The sequence below is a fragment of the Felis catus genome, chromosome B2 (genome assembly GCF_018350175.1).
Source record: "Felis catus isolate Fca126 chromosome B2, F.catus_Fca126_mat1.0, whole genome shotgun sequence".
In the NCBI taxonomy this organism is placed as follows: Eukaryota; Metazoa; Chordata; class Mammalia; order Carnivora; family Felidae; genus Felis; species Felis catus.
The window spans coordinates 35,909,175-35,934,852 of NC_058372.1; the positions used below are offsets into that span (position 1 = coordinate 35,909,175).

The 25,678-nt window shown below is 52.3% G+C and overlaps 2 protein-coding genes across 7 annotated transcripts in view; one reads left to right on the plus strand and one right to left on the minus strand.

The window, feature by feature from the left end:
- The window catches only part of CMTR1 (cap methyltransferase 1), a 49,808-nt gene extending 42,362 nt beyond the window's left edge, over positions 1 to 7,446 (plus strand). For all 5 annotated transcript variants that reach the window (XM_003986075.6, XM_019830537.3, XM_045057471.1 and 2 more), the window contains 7 exons: positions 486 to 608; positions 1,265 to 1,356; positions 2,187 to 2,255; positions 3,437 to 3,484; positions 4,329 to 4,441; positions 5,058 to 5,166; positions 5,954 to 7,446. In XM_003986075.6, coding sequence (XP_003986124.1) covers positions 486 to 608; positions 1,265 to 1,356; positions 2,187 to 2,255; positions 3,437 to 3,484; positions 4,329 to 4,441; positions 5,058 to 5,166; positions 5,954 to 6,086 — 687 coding nt within the window. In that variant the 3' untranslated portion in view covers positions 6,087 to 7,446. The remainder of the gene's footprint in view (positions 1 to 485; positions 609 to 1,264; positions 1,357 to 2,186; positions 2,256 to 3,436; positions 3,485 to 4,328; positions 4,442 to 5,057; positions 5,167 to 5,953) is intronic.
- On the minus strand, positions 4,280 to 25,102 carry CCDC167 (coiled-coil domain containing 167). Of its 2 annotated transcripts, none has more exons than XM_045057472.1 (5): positions 25,009 to 25,102; positions 12,230 to 12,343; positions 11,042 to 11,136; positions 10,809 to 10,861; positions 4,280 to 9,154 (listed from the first exon to the last, which is right to left on the minus strand). In XM_045057472.1, exons 1-5 carry the CDS (start codon positions 25,048 to 25,050, stop codon positions 8,700 to 8,702), a joined length of 759 nt encoding a protein of 252 aa, XP_044913407.1. In that variant the 5' UTR covers positions 25,051 to 25,102; the 3' UTR covers positions 4,280 to 8,699. The 2 variants fall into 2 exon arrangements, with proteins under 2 accessions (XP_044913407.1, XP_044913408.1); XM_045057473.1 differs by having other exon boundaries at positions 8,795 to 9,159; positions 25,009 to 25,065.
- Positions 25,103 to 25,678: the final 576 nt, after the last annotated feature.

The window sequence follows — 25,678 nt, forward strand, 5'->3', positions numbered from 1 at the left end:
AGGCCCAGGTGCTCCATAAGCTTGATCTTTTTTGAGGGTCACTAATCATGGACTTGGGCCTTTTTTTTTTTTTTTTAAATGTTTGCTTATTTTTGAGGGAGAGACAGAGCATGAGCAGGGGAGGGGCAGAGAGAGAAGGAGACACAGAATCTGAAGCAGGCTCTGAGCTGTCAGCACAGAGCCCGACACAGGGCTCGAACCCTTGAACCAAGAGACCATGACTGAGCCAAAGTTGGACACTTAACCAGCTGAGCCACCCAGATACCCCTGGACTTAGGCCTTTTGAATGGTGCCCTGGGCCTGTTCCCTACCACCAGGACTGAGCCAGATCCCTGTCGTTGAAGTATAATACTAATCTCTCCTAGACATTTTCTTCTGACATTTCCCAGCCCCATCAGCTTATAACCGCCAACTGAAAGCTCTTTTGAGCGCTCACCCCTCAATCTCCATGCCTGCCTCATGAGGCCCTTTCTCTCTGCCTGTAGAAGTCCCAGATCTACACGTGGGATGGCCGCCAGTCAGACCGCTGGGTCAAGCTAGACCTGAAGACAGAGCTACCCCGGGATACTCTGCTGTCTGTGGAGATCGTCCATGAACTGAAAGGGGAGGTCAGAGGTGGTTCTGCTCATGTGTTCTGGCCCTGCCAGCTAGGGAACTGGGGCACGGCTGAGCCTGGCCCTTTTTCCCCCAAGTTAACTGGGTCACATTGTGGTGCTTGACAGGGCCCAGAGCTGGGGGAAGGCTGTGAAATGATTCCTCCTCCTTGGGTAGTTGCTCGAAACAATGATATGTTTAGGTAGGAAGGATCACAGTCCCCATGTGTGCAAGAGGGAACCTCAGTCATCTCTGGGCATCCTGGGCCCTAGTGGGCCTGCTGGGTATTTTTTAGCTGCTGATTTTGTTTTTACCAGGGATCCCTTGAGCTTTGGCCATGACAGCCATACAGATGACTTTCAGAACAGTCAATGGGAACAGTGGACAAGATTGGGAAGCTAGGCCCTGAATGGAGCACCATGGCGGCAGCCTCACTGAGTTTGAGGTTCAGGGGTGCTCATCACCTAAAGCCTCAGATCTCTGGCTGCTCGGAAGTCTGGGCTGGTGTGGTGCTGAGAATGATCTGGGCGGGAGGCACAAGAAAGTTCTGTGTTTGGAGTCCTTCTCTTCCCCCGGTGATATATAGGTAGAACGGAGGCCAGCATGCCATGGTGGGCAGTGGGCCCCAGGCCGATGCTTGGCAGGGTGGGCAGCGCACTTCTTCTTCTAGGGGAAGGCCCAGCGGAAGATTAGTGCCATCCACATCCTTGATGTCCTCGTGCTGAATGGCAGTGACGTGCGGGAGCAGCACTTTAACCAGCGGTTTGACCTGGGTCCTGGGGAGGGAGGGCAGGGTAGGCCGGGTCAGCTGTGCGGCAGCAGCCTCTGAGGCTTGGTCCCTCACCCAGGCCTTCTTGCCTAAGGCTATCGTTAGTTTTCCTTCCCCACCCATGGGCTGGTTCCAGGGCCCGGGTGAGGAATTAGTATCTGCACTGCAGAGTTTGCTGGGGCTTGGGCCTCCATTGCCACAGATACCAGCACACTCCGTTTGGCCACAGCTGTTCAGATCAGAAGTGGTTTTGATTCAGGTTGAGCAAGAGGATAGGCTTATGGAGAGAGGGAGGGTCTCTGAAGAACACGTCTTGAGCATGGGTGGTCCCGTTTAAGTCTGTTCATCTGGATCCCACAGCGGCCCTTTTGCTTGTGGATGGATGACTGATCAGTTGTTAGAAGGGGGGTGGGGGACACAAAGGAGGGACCTCTCACATTGCCGTGATACTGATATGCCGAAGTTGGTTCTTCTGAGTGGGTGTGCTGTGGCATCAGTGGTTTGGGGTGAGTCGACATACACGATACAGATGACATTTTAAGTTCTAGTGGAGGGGACTGAGCACAACTTAAGGCACACTTCAGAAAAGCCTACCAACATGTAGCAAAACTGGATGTCCAAATCTACAGAGGGAGGGCGTCCACAAAGATGTTAGTGGAGAAGGGCAGGTGGGCTTCCTCAGGCATAGGAGTGCTGCCTCTTGGAGCGGCTTTGCTCCACATCCAGAAGTGTTCCGTCTCTGGTGCCACGCAGATGCCCTGGGGGCAGGGGTGCTAGTGGAGGCGCCTTGGCTCACCTCTGAGAGACTCTGTTTGTGCTCTAGAATTCAGCTTGCTGAGAAATTTGTGAAAGCTGTTTCCAAGCCCAGTCGGCCTGACATGAATCCCATCAGGTGAGCATATGGTCTCCCTCCCAAACCCCCATTCCCCATTGCTTCTTTCTGGCCAGTGCCTGCTTCCCCATCCTGTGGAGGATGGGAGGGCTCAGTAGAGAGGACCAGGCAAAGTTGTGGTTAGAGATAAGACTACCCTTGGTGAATGTGAATTGGGGTGGGGTGCTGGGTAGGTGTGTCCTTCGCCCCAGAGTGTCTCCCCATCCCGCCTGTCATGGCGGGCCAGCCTCCACAGGAGATGCATTCCTAGGGGTTAAGGTGTCATTGAAGATGCACATGCTTCTTGGGGCACGACACACCTTGCACATTCACACTCATTAGCATACCACCTGGCCTTTTCTTTTTTTTCAGGTGAGAAAAGGGTGCTAAGGGAATGGGAGTTTTTGAACAGGAAGAAGAGAGTGTTTGTTGCCACGTTAGATGGTGTGAAAGTTCCAGGCCCTGAGGTAGGAGAGGAGGATGAGGACAGTCAGGGAGCCCACATAGGGAGACCAGACTTTCCAGGCTGTGCCCAGGTCAGAGGTTATTACCTTTGGGGCTTGGAGACCCAGACTATATGATTGGAGACCGAGGTGTCTCTCTACACTTTTTATAAAATGTCCTGCCTGCCAGGTCCTGAGGGACACCTTCCAGGGACCCTCCCTGTGTTGCTTGTTGTCTAGTTGCTGGGTCCCTGGAGACCTTACCCAGCAGTTCCAAAGATGTGTTCAGAGGCCCCCAGAGGTGAAGGAACCCTGCACCCTGGGTAGAGGTCCCCCTGTCCCCTATGGTAAAAGGCCCGTTAGGACTGTTTGGAAATAACTCTGCTACAGGAAGCCCTAAAATCCATGGTGACCTACACAAGAGCCTGGACCTTGGTATTCGGGCCCCTGGTGACAGTGAAGATGACTTGGGTGTCTGCCAGATCTTCCTCTCTCCCCCTTCTTCAGTAACCATAGTTGTGCTCCCCAGTTGCCGTGGGGCAGGCCCAAGGGGGTGTTTGGTAGCTCTGAGCTAGGGCATCTGTGTTGGACAGCAGCACACGGGGCTGGGGGTCCTCATTCTGGTGGGTTGGAATACTGGGGCCAGAAGCAGAAGACAAGGACAGGCACAGCCTCCTGCCTCCAGCTGCTGCTGGGTAAGAATATCTGCCCCCCACACCCCAGAAAACCTTTGTCCTCTCTCTGTCCCTCTACACACAGGGTGAAGGAGGTGTACAGGCTGGAGGAGATGGAGAAGATTTTTGTCAGGTGAGTGACTCAGTCTTAGTGCAGGATCTGAGAGGAGAGTTGGGGTGGGGGTGCAGCAGCGTTCTCTTTTTGCAGAGGTGTGTCGTGGGGGAGGTGGTGAGTTGGCCCTGGCAGCCTGCCTTTAACCCCCCTGCCGCAGCCAAGAGCCCCCCCGGCTGAGAGCTGATTCAGCACCGTCAGGAGGGGAGCAGGGCGGTGTGTGTCAGGCAGAAATACGGGCTCATTGATGCTGTAATAGTTACGATTGTCCCTGCGAGGGGCAGAGCAGCAAGCTGCTTGAAACACTATAAATCCCAGCTCCTGGTGCTGACAGAGAGATTGAGCCTGGAGGGGCAGGGGGGTGCAACTGCTTCCTTGCATTAGTGGTGTGCAGGGTGCTCTCATCTGGGGGTCTCATCCTGGGTTTGTGCCTGCTGCGGCCATGGGAGCTGGGCCAGGTCTCCGTGGTCTCGTGTTAACTCTTTAGTGGCCACAGTGATGCCTTTGGTGGGGGATCGAAGACCCAGTGGCACCTCTGGTCTCAGATCTTAACCTTACTTGTGTCACCCTTGAAACACCCTCCCTACCCATCCCCCAAACGGCAGCAACAGAGCAGGGACATCTGTCACTTTCCTGACTCCATTGCTTAGAGTTTAGAGCCTGAGTCCTCCATCCAGCTCTGCACAGACTCCCTCGATGGGTAGCCTGGAGCAACTCACATCTCTGCCTCAGTTTCCATTTCTTATGTTGAACTGAGATAAAATGCTGTGGGTGGTGGGATTTTAAAATTAGCCGGAGAATAATGTGAGGGCTCGCTCTCATGCACAAAACCATACTTGCTGTTTACTCACCTCGGGGAAATTAGGTTAGAAATGAAGATCATCAAGGGCTCCAGTGGCACCCCGAAGCTCAGCTACACAGGGCGGGATGACCGGCACTTTGTGCCCACTGGCCTCTACATCGTCAGGACGGTGAATGGTAGGTGATGGGTGATTGTTGCCTGTCCTCTTTCCTGCAGCCAGGGTGACTAGCCCGGACCCTGTCTGAGCCGGAGCTGAAGGCTGCCTACTAAGGTGCATGGCAGCCAGGCTGGTGTTTCTTTGAGGTGTGGGGTTGGGGACTGTTTCCCGAGCCTTTTCTGTTCCTTGGTGGGTCCTGGGGGTCGGGTTGGGGCTGAGAGAGAGGAGCCCAGTTGGTTTGTGCACAGTGTCCTCATGCAGGTAAAGGGCCTTCTCTGGGGGCGGCAGCAAGTCAGGCTTGGCCATTTGTATCCTCTGTACAGTCCCTTTTCTTCAGTGCCTTCTGGCTAAAGAGCCTTCCCTCTGCCAGGGTCCCAGAGTTGTTGCCTGGTGGCAGGTTGGCAGGACTGGGGTGGGGTTGTTGAGAAGTAATTATCTTTGTTGTCCTCCTTGAGCCCCTTTGGGCTGGTGATAAAGGCTGCATCCTCCTCACAGGCTGTTCTCTGCCTGCTTTTTGGGAGAGAGGGCAATGGAAGAACACAAGTGCAGAAAGGCACACCCCTATGTTGGTCTGTTCCTGTCCCGCATGAATATTTTGTGTCCTTTTCTGAGCTTTCCCCTCTTCCTTCTGTCAGAGCCATGGACTATGGGATTCAGCAAAAGCTTCAAGAGGAAGTTCTTCTACAATAAGAAAACCAAGATCTCTACCTTTGACCTCCCTGCAGACTCCATCGCCCCATTTCAGTAAGTGGCCCTCCTCCGTGCCTGTCCCCTCCACAACCCCAGGTGCTCCTGCCAGGATGCCGGCCAGCCCTCTTGGGGCATACCCCAGGTCCTGAGAAAGATGGCTGCCCAAGCAGGGGCTTCCCTAGCATAGACTGGGCTCCTCCCAAGGGTGGGGCTATGCCCCCTCTAGGGCGTGGCCCCCAGTTCTGGATAGAAGCTCAGTGAGAAGCAAGTGACACCAAGACCTGCTGTGATGGCTGGGGGTCCTGGGTGGGAAGAGCCTCATCCAGGCAGGGTATCTATCTGCCCCATGGAGCAGCCACTGCTTATGTGACTTTCTGACACTGGCCTGGTGGTGCAAAGCTACCAAGGGCCTGCAGCCCTGCCCCTTGGGATTCAAGGGTCTTAGGTGTCTCTCATGAGCACCCAGAGTCCGTTTGCCAGACTGTTACAGTCATAGGTTTTGACAGCAGCCAGTAGCTCTAATGCACCTATAATTAGCCACTGACACCAGTGTCTGTTGCTACACTGTTTTATTAGAACGGCACAGACAAACCAGGAATATCAGTAATTCTAGGAATCTAGTTGGACACAATTAGCATCAGCATCTGTTTGTTGGAAAGGAGCTGGGGCCTACTGAGTACCTGTTGGCTGCTAGAGGGAAGACCCTCAACTGGAGTTAAATGACCCACCCCTTTAAGGATCAGTCCTCTAAGTCATGGTTGCCAGGGTTGGGGTGGTGATCTCTTGGTCCTGCTCCACCCGGGTACAGCCCTCTGACCTCCTTTCTCTTCCTTCTCCCCAGCATCTGCTACTATGGCAGGCTCTTCTGGGAGTGGGGGGATGGCATCCGTGTTCATGACTCCCAGAAGCCCCAGGACCCAGACAAGCTGTCCAAGGAAGATGTCCTCTCATTCATCCAGATGCACAGCGCCTGAGGGTGTGGGGATGCCCACCCCTGCTGAATGATCTGTCATTCTCTGAGTCAGGGCACTCTGCCTGGGGCTCACAGTACTGGTTTTTTACCCCTTCTCGGAAAGGGACTGGGGAGCACAGTCACTGCAGCCTGACCATAAGGGGTGGGTGGTCTCCTCTCCATTCTCCCTGAAGAACTCAGTCGGGGGCCTTCTGAGGACTCTGACGTTCCTTCTGGGACACCTTTTGGACTTCCCTCCCCAGAGACCTGCCTGGGAATTGTCTTCCCTGCCAGGAATCAGCCTGAAGGATACTGCTCCTACAGGCGGGTTTGAGGTCAGGGCCGAGGGCATGTGTGGCCAGTGGAGGACGTGTCAGAGAACAGCAGGGCTTTGTTTCTGCCATTCTCTCTTGTATCCTGTAGACTCACTTTTCTGAGTTCCGTGCACTGCCCTGAGGGCGGCCATGCCCGTGCTCTGCCCAGCTTTTTATTGGGCCGACCCTGAGTGGGTGTAGGCCAGGGGCAGCTGCTGTACAAATCAAGGTTTTGTTTCTTTGAACTTGCTCTGTTTTGATGCCAAGTTGGAGATGATTTTATCTCCTCCCTGACCTCTGTCCTGGTCTTCCCTGGAGTTCGTCCCAGCCGGACCTCTGACAGTCCCGCAGGCCGGGAAGGGAGGCACGTGGGCCATACTTCCCTGCCACTGCATCGGGACACAGGCAGTGCTGTCTCGATAGCGGGCATGACTGCCTCCTGGGGTTGTAGAGCCTTCCTGGGCCCCATTCCCTTTTGTTCTGAACCTTGGGCAGCTCTAGAAGAGGAAGCAGCCTTTAAAGACCTTTTTCTATGCCCCAGCAGCAGTGGCCCCCTGGCAACAGAGGTACCTCGGGTTGGGTCACACCCAGCCTTCTGGCAATCATGGCACCCCCCCCCCCATTTGCCACAGCCACCTTGCTACTCACCCCCTTTTTCTTCCCCAGTAGGAAGTACAGTCACTTTCGTTTGTCCTTTTGTGGTCACTCCATTTCCTCTGTCTTGGCAGAGGGGGAAGAAGGGAAGCTGGGCAGTAGCTTTGGGCGGGGGGGGGGGGGCACTTGTTGTTTTTAATGGGAAATACCTCTCAGAGATGCTCTTATGGGCTCCCTAGAGCCCCATCCCAGTGCTAGGCTGGTTTCCATGGCGATAGGCCACAGAGACTCCCTGTGAGGTTGGAAATGACTCTACCTGGGGGTGGGGGGGCGGTGTCGCCTAGCCAGCATCTAGCCCCTCCCTCCCCCCAGGTTGGTGGCAGCACGGCTGAGAAAGGTGTGTTTCCACCCCGTTCTGGGTATATCAGTGTGTCTTGCAGAATCTTGGATCATTAAAGATAAACATATTTTTAATGCCTGTGTGGCTCTGTGCTGGGGATAGTGCTGTTTGTCCTTGGTGCTGTGTGGTCTGGGATTGGCTTGAATGAAACAGTTTGGGCTGGAGAAGGGGAGAAAGCTCTACTTAAGAAGAGGGGAGAAAAGCAGGTTTGTTTAATCAGAGCCTCTACAAGCTCCTGGGCCTCGTGGGCCCTGCTGCTAGAGAGGGGCCCCACCTAGGAAGAGTCCGGAAATTATGCAGCTCCTGTTGGAAGCAGGGACTGGAGAATGAAAGAACCTACTGCCCAGCAGGGCAGGGAGGCACCTACCCCCTTACATAAATCACACGGCTCACTCCATGGTAGCACTGTGACAATCCAGGATCAGTCTGTGTGACTAAAATAACAGAGGTGTCAGACCAATTAGTGTCACTAGACCGGAGGGAGAGAGGGAGGGAGAGACGGTTGCACTGACCCCTGGCCAGCCTCCCCTCCATTCTGTGCCTGCACCGGTGGGGGTGGGGGGGCTGTGCTTGGGGTGAGGTGTGCAGGTGCCGATGGTGCCTCCCTCTCGGCCCAGGGCTAGAGCTGCTCCACCAGCTCCACAGCTCTGGTGCTGGCCTCCTCCAGCCTGCTGTACTTTGGCTCCTTCCTTCACCCTGGCCCCGAGGGTCCTTGATGTCTCACATCCTGAGCTCCTAGGGCAACTCCTTTCTTAGGGCAGCTCCACTTTCCTAACTGGTGTAGTCTCCAGGCCAAGCCCCTGATCCTTCTGGTTGCCCTACTATGCTCGGCTTTGCTCAGCCTCTCACTCCTGCCCCTCCTGGCCCTGGTGCTGGGAGCAGAGTTGGGGGGTGGCCGTGTTTGTTGCTCCTGCCCCCACTCCAGCCAACCCTGCCTGATTTGCTGCCCACTGTCACTGTAAGTCTGGTCATTACCATGGCTCTTGCTGCCTACTCACTCTGCCAGGCCTCACCAGCCCTGCTTGCCTCTTGAAGATGGGTTAACTCTGTGGTCCTGTGGTACCTCCACATGACCACTTCCCTGGTCACCCTTTGCTGCATGGCGTGTGTTTTTTTTTTTTTCATGCCATAATTACAGGCAGTGACCCTGACTGGAGGGCAAGAAAGTGTGTTTGGTGGGCACGGTGGACTGGTAGTGCAAGGCCTAAGCCCTGGAAATGGCTCCCAGAATAGTTTTGGCTTTTACATGCTTCCTCCTGTCTCCTTATTCCCCACTTAAGCTGGGGCCTCGCCTTTGCAGCCCTGCCTTCCCCCTCCCTTCTGAGTTCTAAGCTGAACACTTCCCCTTGAACATCTTTTCTTCCTTGATTCCCGAGTGCCACCCCCACTGCCCTCCAGCTGCAGTCAGACCATGACATTTACTCAGCAGACAGAAGCAGCCTGGCTGTTCTTTATTGGCTCTCCCTTGGGCTGAGAGGGGAATCAGCACAAAGTCCTTCTGGAGACCCAGGCCCCACAGCAGGACCAGGAGTGAAGAGGGGCTGGGCTGGCAGCCCTGATCCAGTGTCGGGGTCGGGGAGAAATGCGCCTGTACCTTGGATGTCTTGAGGCTTGAAGGGCCTGCTTGGTTGTGACCAGGGGGCCAAGGAGGAACCCCGTGCTGACTGTGGAGAAGTCTCAGGCTCACATGGTCCAGTAGGTGTAGATGAGGGTCAGGAGAATAAAGATGGCCACAGAGAGGAGCATGTTCTTCCGGTTCTCCTGCCGAAGCAACTTTAACTCCTTCTCTGGGAGGAAACAGGAGTGAACAGGTAGTTTGGGCTCATATGCTACTCTCCTCTGTCTGCTTCTCTCACAAATGGGCACATACATTACTCTGAGGGGCAGACGTGTTCCTTCCCAGCCTCTCCACTTCCTTATCTATAAAAATGACTGTCCTTGATCTGCCCAGATTCTCACAACCTTTTGGCCACAGATCCTGGCCCAAAGGAATCCCACCACGCAATGCTGCTCAGCCGTTTCTCTTCAAACGCAGTGAAAGTTGAGGATGGAGTGTGTGAGGGGGTTATCGAAAAGGCCACACCTGAAAGCCAAGCTAGGTGTTGGCATGGCATCACCAGGTGAGTCCTTTGGGCTGGGGGTGGGGGCTACGTGGTGCTCATCCTTTCAGGTGTTCTCATCTGGTCAACTAGAGACTCGGGGTAGCTGGGACTTTTGGGGCCTGACGCTGGAGCGGGTACAGGGTGGGGCCACACCATCAGGGCTTCCAGTCCTGCCCCCTGCTGGACACCCAGCTAAGCAGGAACCAGGGACACTAAGAGAAAGCAGTTTGTACCCACAAGGTGGTTGGGCTCGCCTCTAGAGGAGGCCAGTCCTATGGCCACTCTGAATCCATTCATCCCCTCGTGTGACATGCAGGTGGGTGGTACTGAGGTACCGTACCTCTCAGGGAAATGGGGTTGATGCTGCGGCTGTAAAAATTGCTAGGCTTAAGGGGCACCTGGGTAGTTCAGTTAAGTGTCTGACTTCGGCTCAGGTCATGATTTCACAGTTTGTGAGTTCAAGCTTTGCATCTTGCGCTGTTAGCGCAGAGCCGGCTTCAGATCCTCTGTCTTCCTTTCTCTGCCCTTCCCTGGCTCACTCTCTCTCAAAAATAAACATTAAAAAAAAAATTGCTGGGCTTGAGGCAAAATGGATATCCCACTCCTACTTGTATAAAAGAGTGGGTATGTACCTGTAAATCAGCGCTGGGCAGGCCAGACTGAGATTGGGGCCCACGCAGGGGTGTGTATGTGCTTACAGTGTTGATTCAAACTGGTCCCTCTGGGAGGTTCCCTGTCACCTGGACTGTTCTGGGGCTGATTCTTGGCCTGGTCTGGTCTCTCGGGGAGGACAGAACAGAGAAGTCTGATGAGCCTCTGTAGACCATGTTCCTCTGAGGTTGGCTGGGGCAGGGTGGGGGTAGGGGCGGTACCAGCCGCCCTCCCGCTCTGCATCCTACCTGGTTCTACCTGGCTCTGCCCCCAGTGCCCAGAAGGTGGCAGCATTGCTCCACCCACAGTAGCCCTTCCTGCTGCCCAAGTGGGAGGTTCATCCTGGGATGGAATGGAGGGGAAGGGCGGGGGGGGGGGGGGGGGGGGTCGGAGAACAGATGTCCCAAGTCTGGGTGGATATGAGAGTCTCTTCTGGACCTGACTACAGCCATTCCCCTTCATCCCACAGAGGAAGAAGAGGCCCGTAGGCCTCTCCATCTCCCCTGGAACAAAGAAACAAACCTGCTCTCCTTCCAGGCTGTTGGGCCTACAGTGGGTTCCTACAGCCTCGGTGGAGGGGCGGGGGGGATGGCTCCCTCCCAAAGAACCCTCTCGATCCCCATCACCCGGTGGGCTCCCTGGGCCTGGAGGATGGGGCTGGTAAAGGAAGGGAACTTTCTTACCATAGTTAGAGGCTTTGTTCATCAGGCTGTTTTTCTCCTTCTCCAGAGACTTCCTGTAAGGGGAGAAGGAGTATTATGGCTCAAGCCCTTTTCCTTCCCATCTGAGGGGCAGCTGGCACACCGGGGCAGGATGGACAAGGAGCCCAAATCTCCAGCAGCAAGGAGTAGGGCAAATGGAAGCTCAGGGCCAGGTCCCCAGGATGAGAATGAGGGGCCAAGGGCAGATGCCTTACCTGGCCTCTGGGCTCAGCTCCGTCCCACAGAGCCTGGAGTTTACAGCTTCCAGGTCTTTCCGACACTGTGACAGCTTCTCCTCCAGCCCATCGATCTGAAACACACAGCACATGGGCAGACAGAGATGGGTGACAGAGCCTTTCAACTTTCAAAACAGTTGGGGTCCTCGGATGGGGAGGAAGGGGCCTCTAGGAGTCTTCCTGGACGGTACCCCGTCCCCCCAGCATCTTTGTTTTGCCGTCCTCTACCTCCACACAGTGCAGCCTGAGCCCCACCGCAGACAGCTATGGGTGTGGTGCGGTTCCCACAGTTGCCCTGCTTCTCTGGACCAGGCATGGGTGGGGGACCGTCAGGAGCAATCTCCCTGTCTTCCTAGGACGCATGCCGGCCAGGCTGACAGCAGGAGTGACCTGAGACAGTCCTGGTCTAGGAGGGAACAAGGCACTGCTATGGGAGGCCCTGCCTTTCCCCAGCACTCCACACACACGAGGGATGGGGGTTAGACATACAGGGGCCAAGAAGCAGAGGTATTTCTTGCGTTGACACACTTAAGGTAGTTTTAAGTGGTAAGAATATATATATTTTTTCCCATGAGAATCAATAAAAATCACGGACTGTAAAAAAACACAGCTCAAAAACTTGTTTCTGACTTGGTTCTTGTGCAAAAACATTGCCTATCATCAAGGTAGCTGTAGCTTGTGGGGCAAAGTAGCTAAGCTCCTCAAAGGCTGGCTGACAAAGGTATCAGTTTCCCTTTTTTTTTTTTTTTTTTTTAATTTATTATAGTTTCAGAGTCCTGTTCTTGGGGAAATAATGTGAGTTGTAGGAAAATGTTTTCTAAAATACTGGACTGGATCGTTCAAGCCTGATTCCTGGTATCATGTATGTGGCTTTGAAAGTTCATCTCTGTCCATCTGTCTCCAGGTGTCTAATCTGCCACCTCTCTGGGCCCAGGTCTGTTCCTGTACGTCTGCCCTGCTGGAGGCAGCCTAGATTTCAGTGGGTGGGAAGATTCAGAGGGCCCAGTGTCCCTCAGTGGCAGGTGACTGAATAGTGCCTGGGGTCCCATGATGCTCAATTTTCCATCACATCGCTGGAGAGGGATAGCAAATATGACCTCTATATGGGAGGCTGGGATCCCCAAAGGGAAGGACTTTCTCGAGGAGTGAGACTGGAGCACCCCTCACCTTAACTGGTCTCAGCCAGTTCTCTATCCAGTTCCTCCCGGAGAGGCCCCTGCAGAGACAGTGATCAATGATTACAAGTGCGGATCCCAGAGTCCCAGGCAGGTGTTCTGAGGCCTGTGTTAGGAGAGATGCACTTGAAGCCTTCTGCCCCTCTCCCTGGCCAGCACCCATCCCAGCCACTTCTGGGTCAGCCACTTTGCCTCGTCCCAACACCTAGCTCTAGACATACCATCTATTCCCTTCCCTACAGCCTCAGCCACCTGCCAACTGCAGCTCCAGAGGCAAGGCCCTGTGGGAGGGAGCAACTGAAGAGCCCTGAGTTGATTGCCTGGTTAATTGTGTCATTTCTCTGCTAATGGGCACCAAAGGAAGGACTGTCCTGGGGAACAGCCCCAGCCACGAGCTGGGGCCTGTGCCTTGGGAGGCCGAAGGCTGTCCTGGAACCTGCACTACAGGGAAATAAGCACTGGGCAGTCAGGTCAGTGCAGCTGAACGAGAACAGCAGGTGGTGTGGGCCACCATGCAGCCCCCTCTTCCAGCAGCACCCTCAACACACACAGCCCAGCTCCTGGGGCCCCGAGACTTGCTGTTTCCATCCCATGGTGTGCAAACCACAATCAGGGCACCAAATTCCACGCTAGGTCCCAAAGCTTAGTTCTTGAAGTGCTACCTCCTCCACAGGCCTTCTCTGCTGCCCTTGACTGGAGAGGTATCACTTCCTTCCCTTGGCTCTCCTAAGGCTGACTGCACACGATGTCATCCCAGCTACGGGTGTCTAAACCTCACCTTCCTATACTCTGGGAACCCCTAGGGCAGATGTTGTAAACCTGTAGCCCAGGGATCAAGTCTAGCCCAGACTGGCCCATTCCACTTGCAAATGTGACTGCCCGGCTCCTAAGGATGCCTGACTTTGTAGCTCCTATCCTAGAATGGCGGCCGTCTGTCTCCCCTTTGTGATCACCACAAAGCCTGTCCTGCTGCAGTCTTTGTGTTTGTAGCCACGGAGGAAGGACTGCAGTTGAACGTGGATGGGGCCGAGGGGCTACAGATAGATCTAGGCCTCATGTAGAAACTAGAGCCTGAAACCCTCCCTTAGAGCTCACTCTTGCGTCAGATGTCTTCCTGCCACTCCTTGGGCCAAGTCCTGGTTCAAATGTCCCCAAGCAGGCTCGGTATTTCCACGCCTAAACATCTCTGGAAGGCTACCGGGTGCCCAAACAAGTGGTAATTGGCCCAGAACAAGACCGGGAACTCACGCTAAGCAAAATCTTTAAATTGAGGTTGGCAAACCACAAGTGGCCAAGCCAATCTGCTGTCGTGCTCTGGGCAGGGCGTGTGGAGCTGGCAGTAGGAGGCCTTTATCTGAACAAGCCCAATTTATCTGCAGTTCCACTGAATATCCCCACTTTCATTTACCACTTTTTAATGAGGCTTAAACGGACGAACACAAATCAAGGTTTTAGGGACTCAAGTTCTAACCTCCCTCTATGAATATTTATGTCCTGCTGACAGCTCTCTCTGATTCCCTTCTAAATAGCAAGTTCCCCCCCCCTTTTTTTTTTATAACCCAGCTGCTTGATGTGGGCCGAGTGAGGGGAGGCTGAGACTGTCAGGAAGCTCTTCAGTAGGCCACAAACCTGTCCTCAGAAGGTGACTCTGCTGGCAACCACCCTGCAGCATTTGCTGAAGCAGGAGGCAGCTTTCAAGCAGCTTAATAATGGGTGCAAAGATCCAGGGTGACCTGGCTGCAGAGAAGGCAGGGAGGGAAGGTCAGGACGCGGGTTTTAGTTATGACTGGGGTCAGGAGTGGTGGCTACAGAGTGGGACTGACTCAAGATGGGCCCAGAAGTCGGGGAGAGGACCTAGAAAGTGGGCCTTAAAGGAAGCCTCTCATTGGGTTTTCAGTCAACTCACAATGACACTCTCAAGGTGGATTATTCACCTTGCAGATTCCCCAGTGCAAATCTATAATCCTTGGTTAGCTTTCTCTCTGCTGCCAGGCTAAAGGCAATAGAGGACAATACAGCCAGGACAAGAGAGAGGACAACAGGGTCAGGACCAGAGTAAAGAGATGAATGTCAAGCAGATTCTAGAAACATAGGGTCAGAGCTGGACAAGCAGTTGGGAGCCCAAGTGCCCAGAAACCTGAAATTGTGGTTCCTGAAAAGTGTGGTGGTAAGGAGTGCGGGCTGTGATCAGGTGCCTCAGCTGACTGCTCACTTGCCCTCTAAAGGACTTCCTTAATTCTGCACCTATTACTCATGTGCAAAACCAAGTTAATGTTTCATATTTCAAAAAAAGCTGTTGTCAGAATAAGAGGCAATACATGTAAGGTGCTTAGAATAGTGCCTAAAAATTAAAGAAGTGTGTGCTATCACTATTAGCAGAGAATGGCTTTCACTGGATCTTCGGAGAACAAAAGGGAAAGTGAGTTAATGTGAGGTGAGAGTAAGAGGAGGAGACAGAAGTGGGTGGGGTGTGTGATGGAGAGGAATCTCCACTCCTCACTGGCTGGCAGCAGTGGGAAGGGGAGGCCCTCTAGCTGGGATATGGCCATCCTCTGGGTCTGTGGCGGGGTTCGGTGGGGGAGGGGGGGCCTGCAGCACAGACCATCAAAACAGCACTGCCTCTAAAGGCTGGCCCACCACGCTGGCTCAGGACACAGCATGCTGGGAACCTCATGTTCCTGTCTGAGGATGAAGCTGGAAGCGTGGGGCTCTGGAGCCAGCACCAACCTGCTGAGGCTGGGCCCAAGGGTGAGGCCAGAGCAGTGCCTAAGGGCAGAAGAGATTCAGGTGTGGTGTGGGCACAGATGGGCCTCTGAGGAGACATGAAATGGCAGGCGGACCCTGGCAGTTGGAGACCGTGTTTGGCCACACCATGGGCCTGGCATCCAGTTAAGCCGAGAGCAGGAATGTGAAGCCCCGGGACTAAGAAAGGGACTGTCAAAGAGACTGGACTGACTCAAATAGGAAGAGAAGGTTACACTCTGGAGGCCAAAGTGTCTCCTAGGACTCCTGCCCAATGGACGATACAGGGTCAACTGGCAAGAAGAGCACGGCTGGCCCGAGGCAAGCTCAGGTACTGAGGCTTTTCTGGAGCTAAAGGGGACGACACTGCTGGCTGTGACTGTCACAGGCAAAGTGGTAACAGCCAGGGGGGACTCAGACAAGGCACTCATTTAGACACAGTGTGGGAGCACAGAGTGGATACTGATGTAAAATTACATTAAAAAATACCAAGGGGCGCCTGGGTGGCTGAGGTGGTTAAGTGTCTGACTCCTGATTTCAGCTCAGATCATGTATGATCTCACAATTCGTGAGACTGAACCCCGTGTGGGGCTCCGTGCTGGGCGAGGCGCCTGCCTGGAATTTTCTCTCTCTGCCCTTCTCCTCTCGTGTGTGTTCCCTCTCAAAATAAACATTTAAAAAATGCATTACGTTTGTATTCAGAAGACCAAGTGTCCATTTTCATACAGGGAAAAAGAATATTGTAAGTCTTTGAGATGACGGTCAGCCAGTGAAGCACAGATATAAAGGGACACCAGAAGTCAGAAAGGCGGCGGTGTGAGCTATCGTTAGCTGTGACCTCTGGCACTTCACGCAGAGTTGAGGACCTGGAAGGTGTGAAAACCTGTGTGCAGCAGTTCAGTGGACAGAGAAGTAGGTGGGGAGTGTGCAGGGTGTCCTGGTAGGAAAGTCTGTTCTTATCCCCGAGACGAGACCATGGGGACTATGGGTCTGAGCCCAGGCAGGAAGATGCAGAGGAGGAGGAAAAAAGAAGTATGTAAGGTAGGGAGGCAGAAGGATACAGGAAGGAGTTGAAGGTCCCAGAGGCGGTCCTGGAACCAGGGTCCAGGAAGGGTGTACTTGAACAAGAAAGTCCACAAGTGATTCCATCGCCATCAGGATGAGAACCGCTGTCTTTCTGATGCCCCAAACATGGATTGGGGCATCAGAGCCCAGAGCCTGGGGGGCGGCTTCGAGAGCGGGCAGAGGAGCAGGCTCAGTGAGAAGTTTAGGACCAAGGATTCTCCACAGAGCAGGGGATGTTTCCTGCACAACAAGGTGAAGATCTGAAGTCAGCCCAGCAGTCAAGGTCAGCAGAGACCAAGTGGGGCCACTGATCCTGTTGGCAGGTGCCAAGGGAAGAAAGGGCTTCTTCATTTCCAGTCCTTGGGGGCAGAGTTCCTGCAGCCTCTTCCTCAAGTGCCCTTCAGATGCGGCTGAGTGCCGTGTGCTCTGTGTGCCGCCCCGGCAGTTCAGGAGCCCTGAGCCAGCTAAGAAAAGCCCCTCTGCCACCTGACTTGGGGAATAACACCTTATTCTCAGAGCTTTCGGGAAGTCTCCCTGGGGTCCTATAACGCCATAAAACCACTGTGTTAAGAGAAACTGTAAAATTCGTCTGAAATCCCGTGAGGCACTTTTTTCAGGAGTGTGGAGCCTCCTGGAATCGAAACCCTGAATAAAGCCTCTTTGGGGACGGTGAACCCGGGTGCCAGCTCACGCATGGGTAACTGCCCAGCACACTGGTCGGGTCAGGCCCCACAGGGGTGGGGGAGCAGCCCCAGGTCTGGCTGCTGCTGGGCCCTGTGCACAGCTCATATTCTGCTGACAAGCTTGAGCCACAGGCTGCCGCTTCCCTGCTGCAGGTGTTCCTATTGAAGGTGGCTGAATGGTGCTCCCATGAGCATCTTGATGGCCTGGGAGGTGACTCCCTGCCTACCCCAAACCACCGTCTAGGGCCAGGCTTTCTTCTGGGAAAGGGCAGAAAGCACCCTCAGGGCTTAGCTCTGGGTTACAATGCAGATCACTCTACTTTCTGGTTTGGGAAGTTATTTCTGGTTTTCCCAGTCTTGCTCTCAAGAGCTTCTGGCCAGTGACTGACAGAAATTGCTAGAATAGGTTAACCTCCGAAGTCAGACAGTGGTCACGGGGTACATCCCACACCTGCCTGGCCAGGTACTTGCTAATAGAGAGCATGGTGTCAGGGTATTAGATGGCACAGCATGAGTCAAAGCAGCTTCTGGAAGCCAAAAGTCCATGCAAAACTAAATCACACTACCAGTAGCAGCCAACACTTCTATAGCATGAGCTATATTCCAGGTTGTTCTGAGCACTTCACTCACGGAATGCTTACGATAACCCTGTGAGGTGGTCCCCCCTGCTCAGTGGCCCCCCCACCGTCAGCTGGGAACACACTCCAAGGCCCCCAGTGGATGCCTGAAACCACAGATACTACTGAACCCTATATATATATATATATATATACATATATATATATATATATATACACACATATATGGTGTTTTTTCCTATCCACACATACCTATGATAAAGTTTAATTTATAAACTAGGCACAGTAAGAGATTAACAATAATAGTAAAACTATAACAAAAGTTACGTGAATGGAGGCTCTTTCTCAAAATATCTTACTGTATGTACTGTATTCACCTCTCCTGTGATATGAGATGACAAAATGCCTACGTGGTGAGAATGATATGAAGTGAATGACGCAGGCTTTGTAAGGGAGCATTGACCTGCCTGCCACCTTTTGACAATATGTCAGGAGGAGGATCATCTGCTTCCAGACCGAGTTGGCCGCAGGTAACTGACATCACGGGTAAGGGGGATCTCCTGTATTCACCTTTTGCAGATGAGGAAACTAAGGTCATGGAAATGAAGCCATTTGTCCAGGGCTACCCATAGGGGAACTGGGCAGTCGGAGTCTGTGCTGTTAGCTGCCCCCCCCCCGCCCAACCCCCAACGAAGAAAGCAGAGAGCTACCAGCCCGAAGCCACTCAGCTCCTGGGCGTAACCTCCGCTCCTTGTACCCCAGGCTAGGCAGTCTGAGATGGCTTCGTATATGCTACCGATGTCGGCATCAGCTCTGCAAGGAAGGGACTGTCCCTGTTGCAGAGGGGAGCTAACTCCCGGTGGGGAGGTTTTAAGCAAGGTCATGTAATTGGGAAGTGGCAGAATTGGGGATCTGAATCTGAGTTTTTCTGCTTCAGAGCTTATGCTCCTTCCAATACTGCAAGCTCTTTTTTCAAAATCCCTCATGAAAACGTTCCTGACAAAGAAGGGTTCTGGGGAACAAAGTCATCCCACATCCCAGTCGAAGCCAATCTAAGCTTGTTGATCTGGCTTCAACAGATTCTCTACTCCGAATAATCTTGTACGAGGGCTTTGCTTGGTCTCTGTCCACGAACAGATACTCTCGGTGAGGGAAGAACCTGACCGCAATCTGCTTGGAGACAGTAAGACAGGAGCAGAGCGCCTGTCCTCATGGTAAAGGCAATTACCCCCGCCCCCACCTTCCGGCTTCTTGAACTTCCCTGGCACCCTCCCCCAGATTGCCTAAACTGCCACAGCACCCTCCAAAATTCACACGAAAAGACCCAGTTTCGAGAAGGAAAAGGTGGGCTAGTTAGCTCTGACAAGTCCTTCTTTCCCCAGTGCGGGGCAAGGCCTTTCTTTTCACTTGCCAATTTACAGCCCTGAAGAGGGTGTCAGTGGCTTCACCTCCAGCCCCAGTGGCCCGGGAACTGGATTTCTGGAATCATTTTCACACATCAGGGAGGCCCTGGGACATTTATTATAATGGGCAAAGAGGCCAGAACACCTGCACAGATGGTCTCTGGCAAGAGCACTGGGGCTTTCCATCTGAGGCCGTCAGACCACACAGCCAAGTCACATGGGGGTCACGGGCCTCGATTTTCTGGGTGACCAGCCTCAAACCCCAAAGGGCCGGTTACCCTGACACCGCTTAAGGGGTGTTTTTCTGTGGAGGTGGCTCAGAAAACAAAAACCTCACCCATGGCTCCCCAAATCATCAGAAGTTTCTCTCCCAGGCTGAGCAGATGAAGACAGTAAACCCTCCCAGTTTTTAATCAACAAACAACTTCCAGGAAAAGCAGACAGCCAAAGGGCTTGTCATTCCTCTGGAGAATCGCCCCCCACCCTGGGTCAGGATCACGAGGGGCCCTGCCGAAGCACACGGCAGCTCTGAGATCCTGGGAGACCTTCTGGCGTGCTGAGCAGCTCTGCGAGGAGAGCCACGTCAGTCCCGGCCTGAGGCCTTCAGCTGTCCCCAGGCCAGAACGCTGTTTGGGGTTTGTTTTCGCTTCTTTCCCCCAATATATGTTTTTTGATAAATTAGCAAAAGCTTCTTCGTCGCTGAAAGGCTCAAAGCAGTGTTCAAGAACTGGCATCCACCCCATGCCTTATGAATTCATTAATTAAGATGCTGGCAAACAGCCACTCCACACATGCTGACATCCAGCCGTGTTAGGTAATGAGGTTTTAGTCTCCTGACCCCCGTCAAGTGGAACGGAGCCAGACACGGGCTGCCGAGAGAAATCACCTGCCCAACGGCAACCTGTCGCTTGCGCCTGGCAGCAGGTGAGGCTCATTTAATGGTCAGTGGCCCTTGAACGGTCTCCGCACGCCATGAGCCTCTCTCCCGGCCCCTGGATGGGAGGCGTCCAGCTGCCTGCCCCACCGTGGCCTCCTAACCTCTGACCAGTGAACCACTCAACGGGGCCCAGACGTCAGGGGCGCGGGTTCAAGCGCTTCCTCCAGCCACTCAAGCCAATTCAGCAAATATATATTGATGATCCACTAAGCTGCTTCTTCCCCTTGTCTCAGAAAACCGGTAGGTTCCCCTTAGCCTTGTACACAGCCTATCCCAGTACTGTGTCTTCACCTTTGTGCCGCAGGAGGTAATGAAGGGAGCGTGACCGCAGGCAGGTTGACCTGCGCGCAGGACTAGGGCAATTGGAGGCTCCTCACCCCTCCCCTGACCTTGGAATGTACGTTCTGCCCACTGTTCCCACAGTGGGAGCTGTTCTAAGGACACAGCCTTGAGAGACCAATGTGTTGTGGAGACCATCTGGACAGCATACATGACTGAACCCAGTTAAGGCCTCTATACAAACTTAAGATTTGGCAGGCGGGTGTGGAGGTCTACTCACCACCCAGGACAAGCCTCATATGTGAATTCCCTTGCTTATTAATTTTTTTAATGTTTTTATTTATTTTTGAGAGACAGAAAGAGAGAGAGAGCGTGAGCAGGGGTGGGGCAGAGAGGGAGACACAGAATCCGAAGCAGGCTCCAGGCTCTGAGCTGTCAGCACAGGGCTCAAACTCACGGACTGCGAGATCACCCAAATCGGGTGCTCAACCCACTAAGCCACCCAGGCGCCCCTGTTCCCTTGCTTATTAAACCTGCCACCTACCAGTCTGGAGTGGCCTGCCCCTTTCTTGGGTCTCTCTCTGCCCTCCAGGTCAGGGGGCTGTTTGCAAACCAACAACTTGGTGCTTCTGCCCCTCTATGCCCGCTGGGAGTTTACAGCAGTGGCTTACATCGAACAAGTAATTACAATGTCAAGGTTCTTTCCTCCTGGTGCTCATCCTGTGTAGGCCATTTTCTCCCCTCAATTTACCAACTCTCCTTACTCCTCCATGATCCTGACCTCTTTTTCTGGTAAGGATTCCAGTGAATTCTAATGACTCCCATTAACTTTCCTTCCCTATAGCAGATATTATTAGTTGGCCAACCCAACACTGATTCCCAAACCCCTCTTCCTCTGCCCACCTCCATTACAGAGGTTAGAAAAGCTCAACAGGTGCTTTCCCAGACTCACTGCAGCTAGGGGTGGTCATGATCCAGATGTTCCAGAAGTCAGCTGGAAGACTCCTGGGACAGCTTATGTGTTGCTGATAAAAGGGACAGTGTTGTAGTTCCTTTATCCTTCTTCCTGACTTAAAAGTTGGATATGATGACTGGAGCTGTGGCAGCTACCTTGTGACTATGAGGAAATAGCGAAGAGAATGCAGAAATACCAGCCTTGACTTAGCTGAGCTTTTGAACCAATAAATGCCAGGGGACATTTACCTCCAAATTTGTTACAGAGAAAAAAGTATATTCCTATTTACTTAGGCCATATAGGTCAGTTTCCTGTACCTTGTAGCAAAAAGTTTCCAAACTGACAGATTTTTGTACTGGGGACCAGATCTAAGCCAGTTATCTCCCTTAAGATGTCAGCTAGGACACCACACATCTGTTAAGACCCACTGGCTGTTGAAACATCTAAAGACACCAACCTGAATGGACGGTGTAGCTACAAAAGAAAAGTACAGTGACCAACAGCTCATTACTGTCAGACGTTAAAAAAAAACAGAAACAGGTTTTGTCTCAGCCAAAATCCTATCAGTTTAGACTGAAACTCCACCTTTCCCTCCTTCCACACATTAAAATCAATCTCATCTGAATGCTCTCTCATTATGCAGAATTAACTCTCAGAAGCTAAAACTCATAGCCAGTCTTTTCCAACTCTGAGATCTCGGAAAGTAGCAAACGGGTTGGACAAAAAGACCTTAAGAGGAGACACAAGCAGAGGCGGCTAGGAGGTGTCTTGGTTGTCCTGGGAGGTGACTGCCCGGTACAGCCCAGTACAGCTGGCCCAAGCCAGTCTTCGGGTGAGAACCACCAAGCAGGCAGTGGTAATTGCTTCATTACAACAAGTGGAGACTGTTTGCAGGTGCTGAGATCACTCACTTGTGGGGGTTTTATTGCACTCGTCAGATTAACAAACATTTTGATTAAATCACCACTTCACTGGCTCTGAGCACATGACTTTTAATAAGAGGACAATATCCCCTGCTACTGAATATCAGTGCACATTCAAAACTCAGATCTGCTGGGGGCAACAGAGGAACAGGTGGGGAGACAGCCAGATGCCAAGCTTTTCCTAAGGTGCACAGTTATAGATCTCGAATCTTGGAATATCCAAGCAAAAAGTAACCTTAGAGAACAAGATCACATATGTAAATAAATCAGTATCTGACAAGATTAAAAAAAAAAAAAAAAAAAAGGCGAACGTGAGCGGTAAAGACACCAGGAGAGCATATGCCCACCAAATTTGAAACATTTTAGAAACCTGTGTCAGCCAAACAAAAACATCTGTGATCCGTATTGGGATCACGGTCAATGAATTTCTAATCTCCGGTTAAGTTTAAGGCCTTCATGCCACAGAAAAGGAAACTAAAGTCCAAATGTGGGGCCTAAGCCATGATGGAAGGTTGCAAAGGCTACTCGTAAGAGCGCTGTTTGTTGATTACCCACCCTGAGCCAGGCGTGAGCTAGGCATTTCACACATTATGGTCTCATGTGAGCCTTGAAACCACACGAGGTAAACTGCAATCTGCAACAGAGACTGCAGGCTGTTCACTAAACACACTAGGCCCTTCTTCCAGTGATGGGGCTGTAGCTGGGCATGCGGCCTCCTGGCCAATGAATGCATTTCCCAGCGCCCCCTTACAGTTAGGCGAGCTCTGGAGTCTTAGCTCGCATCTTTGCCCACCGAAAGTGGGCGCTCTGGGCCCACGACTCTTAAGACAGTGATGTTTATGCTTCCTCTGCTCTCTTTCCCTGCCAGTGGACACATCAACGGGATGTGACTTAGTTTCATTCATGAGGTGAAATTAAGGCACTGAAGAAGGGCAGAGTCACAAGATGAGAGGAATATGGCAGAACCACTACTGCCCTGGTACTCTAGACCAGGGATTGGTAAACTGTTGGCCTGGGGGCCAAATACAGTCCCTGCCTTTTTTCATAAATAAAGTTTTATTGGAACACAGCCACACCCATTAATTCGCATATTGTCTATGGCTGCTTTTGTGCTAAGACAGCCTGTCTAAGCATGGTTGATGCTCCTTATTCATGGTAGTTATGGTCTATTACGGTTACTGCCAACAATGAATTAGCAAATTCTGAGCCAGGTTAGATTCCTGTGAGCCTCTGGTCACAACAGTTTTATCAACTGATCAATACAAAACCTTGTTTTTTGTGTTTCTGTTTAGAGACCTTATTTAATATGTATTATTGATTCATTAACATCGAACTCAGAGCCAACAGCACTATAACTCATCTCTGAACAAAGCTTATCTAACATATATTTTCTCTGGAAGGCAAATACAGCCTTCTTGTGCTTTAGGAAAAGTAGACAGCACTTCGGTGCTACACGTGAGGGCCATTTTAAACAACAAAATCACCAACAAAAAGCACAGAGACACAAAGAACATGGCACTACACAGACCACAAAAAAGACACATGTTTACAGCATGAGATGAAACACGAAGGCAGAGCACTGCTTTGTTCGACCTTAGCTGGGCCTCAGGTGACTCCAATTTTTCACCGGTTTGTGTAGGAATTACTGCAAAAGCATCACAAGTACTGATCTGGGGGTCACGAATACATTTCAGCAAGAAGGCAAATTCACAAAGACAGAATCCGTGAATAATTAGGAGCAACTATAGTTGCAGCAGAGACATATGGCCCACAAAGCCTAGAAATGTACTATCTGGCCATTTATAGACAACATCTGCCAATCCCTGCTCTGTCCTATTAGAAAAAAATAAACTTTCTGAAGCCACTGAATTTTTGAATTTCTGTTACAGCAGCCGACTATGTCCTAATGCAGGTTATAAAGTCTATGCTCTTCCCACCACACAGTGCTACCTCATTTTTCCAATCATATTCTCTTCTAGAGGGAGGTTCACATTTCCATCAACCTTTTTTTTGTGCCACGTAGGCTAGTATTTCTCAAGAGGTGGTATAAAAAACCTTCTGCGTCGGCATGGGTGTGTGTAGCTGGTTAAAAATGGAGCTTCCTGGGGGTGCCTGGCTGGTTCAGCTGGTAAAGCATTTATTTGGCTTGCAATCTCTGGTTCATGAGTTCAAGCCCCCATTGGGCATGGAGCCTACTTAAAAAAAAAAAGATTCTTTGTTGAAAATACACACCCAAGTCCTACTGAATTACTCGGGGTGGAAGACGATTCAACTCTCCATTTTTAACAGGCTCGACAAATTATTCTTAAGACATCCTAAAGTCTGAGAACTACCTACTGGTAGTAAGGTCAGGAAGACTATTACCCTGTATCTGTCTCTCTCGCACTGGGACAGTAATCTAGGGAACGGTAACCCAGGAGAAACAAGACGCATTAGAGGGCGAATCACCTGTGCTGATTCTCAGCTCCTCCACTGCTTCCACCTGGCCTCAATCTGCAACCTCAGTTTCCCCACCTGTAAAAATCTCCCAGGCCCATAGCGAGGACTGAGAACGCAAATGAAGTACCATGTAACAGTTAGGTGCTCAATATGCCTCAATCTTCTTTCCCTTCCATATGCAGTCAATTATTTTTAAGCTCTTTGGGAACTTCATCATTCCACAATTCTCTACAAAATCCCACAGATCGCCAAAGTAATTTTCAAGCTACAAGCTTCAGCACCCCAGAGGGAAAACTTCCTATCTCAGGAGATATTTAAGCCATTTAGTAATATAGTAAACGGCATATGGGCCCCCTCACTTCTGCGGGGGTTCCCTCATCCACAGGCATGCTTTTGGGGTCCCCCTCACCTCCCAGTGCCCGCCCCTTTTACGTCCTCTTCAGTTACACGTTTTCACTACGGCCTCCTTATTTCCGTGTCCCGCCCTCTTTGGGGCTTTCCCTTCACCCCCACGTCTCTTTCCCCCTGGAGGTCCCCTCACTTCTGGTGCCCCCTCGGACTTTCCAACTTGCCTTTCCCTCAGCCCGCCCCTCATCTCCGGGCACCCCCTCGGACTCTCTACGGCCCCTCACGTCCCTCGCCCGAACCCGCGTCACCCTCACTTTCTCCCCTCACCCCTCCTCCAACCTGCAGCCGGGCCGACCCACTTCCCCGCCGCGGAGAGAAGGCAACGAACGACCCGGCCCACCCCCCATTTCTCCCCTCACCTCTAGAGCGACGCCCAGATTCTCCCGCTTCTTTTTGGTCATGTTACTCGCAGGGATCCCCCAGTCATTATTGGACGCACCCACTGGCGGCACCACGCATGAGCAAAAATCGTGCTTCTCCCTCATTGGCCGTGGCGGCGGCGGGGGGCGTGGGGCTGCTGGAGGTCACCATCTTATTGAGGGGCGTGGCCCGCTTGGGGCGGCCATGTTTATGAGGGGCAACCTCTAATTTGAGGTCTCAGGCTAGGGGCGTGGAGAGGATGGCTAGATTGGCCCGTGAGGAGCAATGGCCCACCCTCTAGGGATGGAGTTGCTCCTTTTCTTTCTAGTTCAAAACCATTTCGCATCTTTTTTCACCGCATTCTATTCTATTTCATTTTATTCTGTTTTGTTTTTGTTTTTGTTTTTGTTTTGAGAGAGAGAGAGAGAGAGAGAGAGAGAGAATCCCAAGCAGCCTCCACACTCAGGCAGAACCCACCGCGGGGCTTGATCCCACGACTCTGGGATCATGACCTGAGCTGAAAAAGAGTTGGATGCTCAACTCAGAGCACCCAGATACCCGTATTTCATTTTTAAAAAGAGCTGGTGGGAGGTGACTGGATGGCTTGGTTGGTTAAGCTTCCGACTCTTGATCTCAGCCCAGGTCTTGATCTCAGAGTGGTGAGTTCAA